This window comes from Crocodylus siamensis, chromosome 3, assembly GCF_052110815.1.
Source record: "Crocodylus siamensis isolate JL-2025a chromosome 3, ASM5211081v1, whole genome shotgun sequence".
Classification (NCBI taxonomy): domain Eukaryota; kingdom Metazoa; phylum Chordata; order Crocodylia; family Crocodylidae; genus Crocodylus; species Crocodylus siamensis.
Window position 1 is genome coordinate 172,378,945 of NC_143397.1, and position 4,404 is coordinate 172,383,348.

Genomic DNA, 4,404 nt, shown 5'->3' on the forward strand with positions numbered 1-4,404 from the left:
TTACAAGTGCAGGGGAGGAATAGTGGGGAGGAAGCACCCAGGGCACTGAGCCTAGAGGGAGATGCTTGGCACCCTAGCCTTGGCTGTCAGCAACTCAGGTCTGGGTGCCACAGTGAGCCCAAGGGGCTGAGGGTGAGTGCTTTCCAGCCCACTCCCCCTCCTCTTCCACAGGGCCCAAGCAAGGAGGGCCTGCATGGGGATCTGGCCCTGCCACAGCCACCTCCTGCTCAGGGGGCTGCATGCAGCTGAAGTGAACAGAGAATAATGCCCGAAGCGGGGTGGCCAAGTGCCAGGAGGATCTGGTGCAGAGGCTGAGGTGATGTTGCATCTGCTGTCATGACCACTGGATGTTCTGAGGCAGGCCCGTGGCCAGGTTCTAGGATGCCGGGAATGGTGCCAAACGTTGGCATGGCCAGCACAGAGTCAGTGATGTGCCAATTGTCCTCATTACTTCACAGTCAGGGTGGCTATGATCTGGAACCAACTTCCAAGGAAAGTGGTGCTTGCTCCTACTCTGGAGGTCTTCAAAAGGAGGCTAGATAATCATCTAGCCAGGGTCATTTGACCCCAGCATTCTTTCCTGCCCATGGGAGGGGGTCGGACTTGATGATCTACTCAGGTGCCTTCTGACCCTACCAACTATGAAACTATTACACCACATCACGCTGGTCCTCCTGGGCCTCCACTAGCCTCTGCAGGAGGGCATGGAGTGCCTCGCTCTCTACCTGCCATGCCTCGCGGTCTTCACGGTCCGATTGCTCCATAGCCTGACACATCTCATGGAACTCATGGAGCCAGCAGCGGTGCCAGGTCCGACTCTCCTCAAGCTGCTCTTCAGACACAGTGACCAGCCGGTTGAGGAGAGCTGTCCAATCCTGGCTCTTGCACTGACAGAGCTGGCGCATGTGGCGTGCACTTGCAGTGGCTTCAGGCATCCTTGGGGTCCCATTTCTGTGACTGCCAGGTGGTTCTCCCCCATGTCCAGCAGCTGGGTCTGCAGAGGAAGGGAAAAGAGGCTCATTTTGAGAGCTAACAACATTTCAGAGACAACATGCATTGTACAGGTGGGCTGTGTACTACCCACCCTCAGTTCAGGGATCATGCATGCACAGGCATCCAGGGACCATGGTAAGTTGCCCAGGTGGCCCTTTCCAAGGGCAGCTGCTGGGTGAGTCTTGCCTCCTCACTTTCACAGCAGGGGCAGGCAGGCCTTTCCTATACCCTACTTAGGCTGGGCCATGCCTAGCCCCTTCTGGCAGCTGCTGTGGTGACTCTGGAGCAAGTGCTTCCCTTCTCCTCCATACAGCCAGGCACTTCACTTCTGTGCCACCAGGCCTGCAGTGCCCAGGTCCTGGGGGTCGTGGGCCCCCACCTGACTGGGACATGGATCTGAAGTGGCATCCCAAGCCAGGGCCTCCATCATGCATGGGCATCACCTGAAGCATGCCCACCATCAGAATCACCCAGGCACACCACAATGAGTTGTCTGAGTGCTCTAAGGGATGCCCAACCCACTCTGCTTTGTAGCTGCTGATTGTGATGGTTCCCCAGGAGCCACTGAGAACCTGGTACAGGATCCTGAGGTGTGAGAGCACCCCAGGCAAGCCTGCACTTCTTCTCAATGTCTTCTGCCACCTACAGAGGTATCTCTGTCCAGACTACAGATGCCTGACCCCTGCAGTCAAAGAGGAGAATGCTGCTGCCATCAGTGGGTTTCTGCACATGTGGCAGGCCCCTGGCTGACTATCTGGGAGCCTACTGGGAGCCTTCTGGGTGCTCAATAAAGCTATCAACTGCCTCCTGCCTCCCTGCATGATGTGGGGGGTAATCCAATGGACAGGGCTGGGAGCTCGGCCTTGCAACGGAGGAGGAGAAGGGAGCACAGGGGAGGCCTCCCCTCCCTATGTGGGGTCCCTGGCTCCAGACTCACAGCCCGGGGACAGGCAGGTGATCTGGTGCAAGCTTGGGTGCTTACAGTGCCCCCACCACACACCCAGCCTCCTCCCTGTGGAGGGCTTACCGAGTGGGTATGGAAGATGCTCCCCATGGTTGGACGTTTTTCCTGGCCACAGAGATGAGGTCTGGAAGGATGATGCTTCCCAGGGTAGTGAGGCATGGCAGATGGCCAGCTGGGTAGTAGCCCCCACCTGTGATGAGCCAGAGCTAGCATCTGCAGGAGACATCCCTGCCCTGTCATCTTCACTGGGCCACCTCCAGAATAGCCAGGGCAGATGGTGGCCTGGGCTGCCTGAACTGGTGGGTGAAGCTGAGGGCAGGGAGTGCACCGGGACCTGGTGTGGGAGCCCCGAGGTGCCCTCTCCCAGAGAGTCCTCCTGGCTTGTGGGCTCCTCTAGACCACAAGTGCTGAACACCTGGCGGGGCTCACCAGGGTCTGTGGGGGTAAGGATCTTCTCAAGCTCACGGAGAAAGGGCATGGTCCTGGGGGTGGCCCTTGACTGCTTATTATTGTCCCGGAAGCGGATATATTGTGCCCTCAGGGCCTTGGCCTTCACCCGGCACTGCTGGCCAGTCCGCTGGTGACCGCACTCTTGCATCCGGCGGGCCATCTCCTTGAACACATGGGCATTGGCCCTGGTAGAATGGGCAAACTGTTGCTGGGCCTCAATGTCCCCCCAGATGGCAATGAGGTCAGAGGTCTCTGCATGTGTCCAGTTGGGCCCCCGTACCTGAGTGTCAGCGGGTGCAGGGCCTGGCATGTCAGTGGCTGGGAGCAGGCTTGGTGGGTGGCAGAAGATTTGAGGAGGCTCCGGCAGGTGGCAGTGGGTGGTGGCTGTCAGTAGCAGGCTCAGGGAATCACGCCTGGGTGGTGGGTGATGGTGCAGGATTGCAGCTGGTGGCAGTGGTGTCCTGGGGTCAGGCCTGGGCTGGCAGAGGACACGGGAGGTCAGCCTTGGACTATGGGTGGCAGCAATGGCCAGTGGAGGAGCTGGCTAGGGCACAAGGGTGCTGAACTGTGGAGCCATGTGGCTAGGCAGCAGGCAGGAGTCTGACACCCTGCTAGCTGGGCTGACTGGGCACAATTTATGCCCATAGTGAGCATCTACATTTAATAACAGTAAATTACTCTACCATAAAATAGTACTGTCCCTAGCAGAGTTAATTAATTTACTGTGACCTAATACAGTTACACATGTAGACAGTGATGCTTTACTCCACTGCTAATTAGTCTATTCTACAGTAAAGCACACATGTAGACACAACCAGTAAAAGTAGCAGAACCTGGCCTACTGGGTTCAGGGTTGGGCTCTCTCTTTATTACTTCAATATTTTACTCACTTTGTATCCCTTGAAGAGCAAAAGAGTATTAAAAACAAGAAAAATATCCACAATAACACTTTATGACAAATGGCCAACAGAACTAAAGAGAGGCAAGGATTTTTTTAGGGGGTGATGTATTTTATTAAACCAACTGCATGGTTGGGAGAGATTCTAAGCAAGCTTTTTGGCACAACGTGCCTTTCCTTAAAACAGACACAATTCATTTCCAAACTTTTTTGTCTTTGAATATATTGGTGGCACAAATTGTGACTTGGACTGTGGTCACACAGGGTAATAATGGCAAGTACAAATCTCCTTCACTTCTCAGTGGATTACCTCGATAGAGAGCAGTGAGTGGGTGCTGTGCCATTCCTAAACTCCACATGACAGGATTTGTGAAGGCAGTGGGTGAAAAGAAGCTGGAAGTGGATGGGACCTTGGTCCTGTCCTTCACAGTACTGTGCTGGTATGGGCCAGCAGCAGCTTACTAAATACCTTTCTTCAGGGGCAGATCCAGGTGGGGGTGCAGCAGCATGGCCAACCACGCCCCGCTTTCCCACACTGGCTGTATGGCTTACCAGCATATTACCACAATTCCTGCCAGAGCACCACATGTGCTATGAGCTCTGATCTCACCAGCTGATCAGCATAGGCTCAGCAGAGCCCCTGTTTTGATAGCGTTCCAGAGCCCAGGGGGTAAGCTATGCCACCGCCACTTTTCCCCTTTTTTCCCTGCTGCCCAATTTGCCTGGGGGAGGAGAGGGGTGGGAGAAAGGCAGGGTAAATGGTGCTGTCACTCACCCCTAGGTTCCGGAGCCCTGTGAAGGCTAGTGCTGTGAAGGCAGGAGCCTGTGCTGATCAGCTGCTAAGCTCAGAAAGGTCACAGCACATGCAGAGCTCTTGCAGATGTGCTAACATGCAGGTGAGCTCAGAGAGGTCCTTTAGGGCATTTGGCCCCACCCCCCTGCTGGGATCCTGAATCTGCCCATGCCTTTCATCAGGCTAAGGAGTAATCAGGAAAGGAATTTTACCTCCGGGGTTTTGAAGTGGGGAGGAGTGTGCATTTTTATACCGCTTCTCATGCTCTGGCCTCTCCCCGCAGCACAATGTAAGCCCAAACAGTTA

At 55.3% G+C, this 4,404-nt stretch overlaps 1 protein-coding gene across 1 annotated transcript; it reads right to left on the reverse strand.

Annotated features, from left to right (window-relative positions):
* Positions 1-635: 635 nt before the first annotated feature.
* LOC149869124 (uncharacterized) lies at positions 636-4,174 on the reverse strand. Its single transcript, XM_090039761.1, has 3 exons — positions 4,081-4,174; positions 2,021-2,885; positions 636-994 (listed from the first exon to the last, which is right to left on the reverse strand). The coding sequence occupies exons 2-3, from the start codon at positions 2,715-2,717 to the stop codon at positions 651-653; spliced, it is 1,041 nt and encodes a 346-aa protein (XP_089895887.1). The 5' UTR covers positions 2,718-2,885; positions 4,081-4,174; the 3' UTR covers positions 636-650.
* Positions 4,175-4,404: the final 230 nt, after the last annotated feature.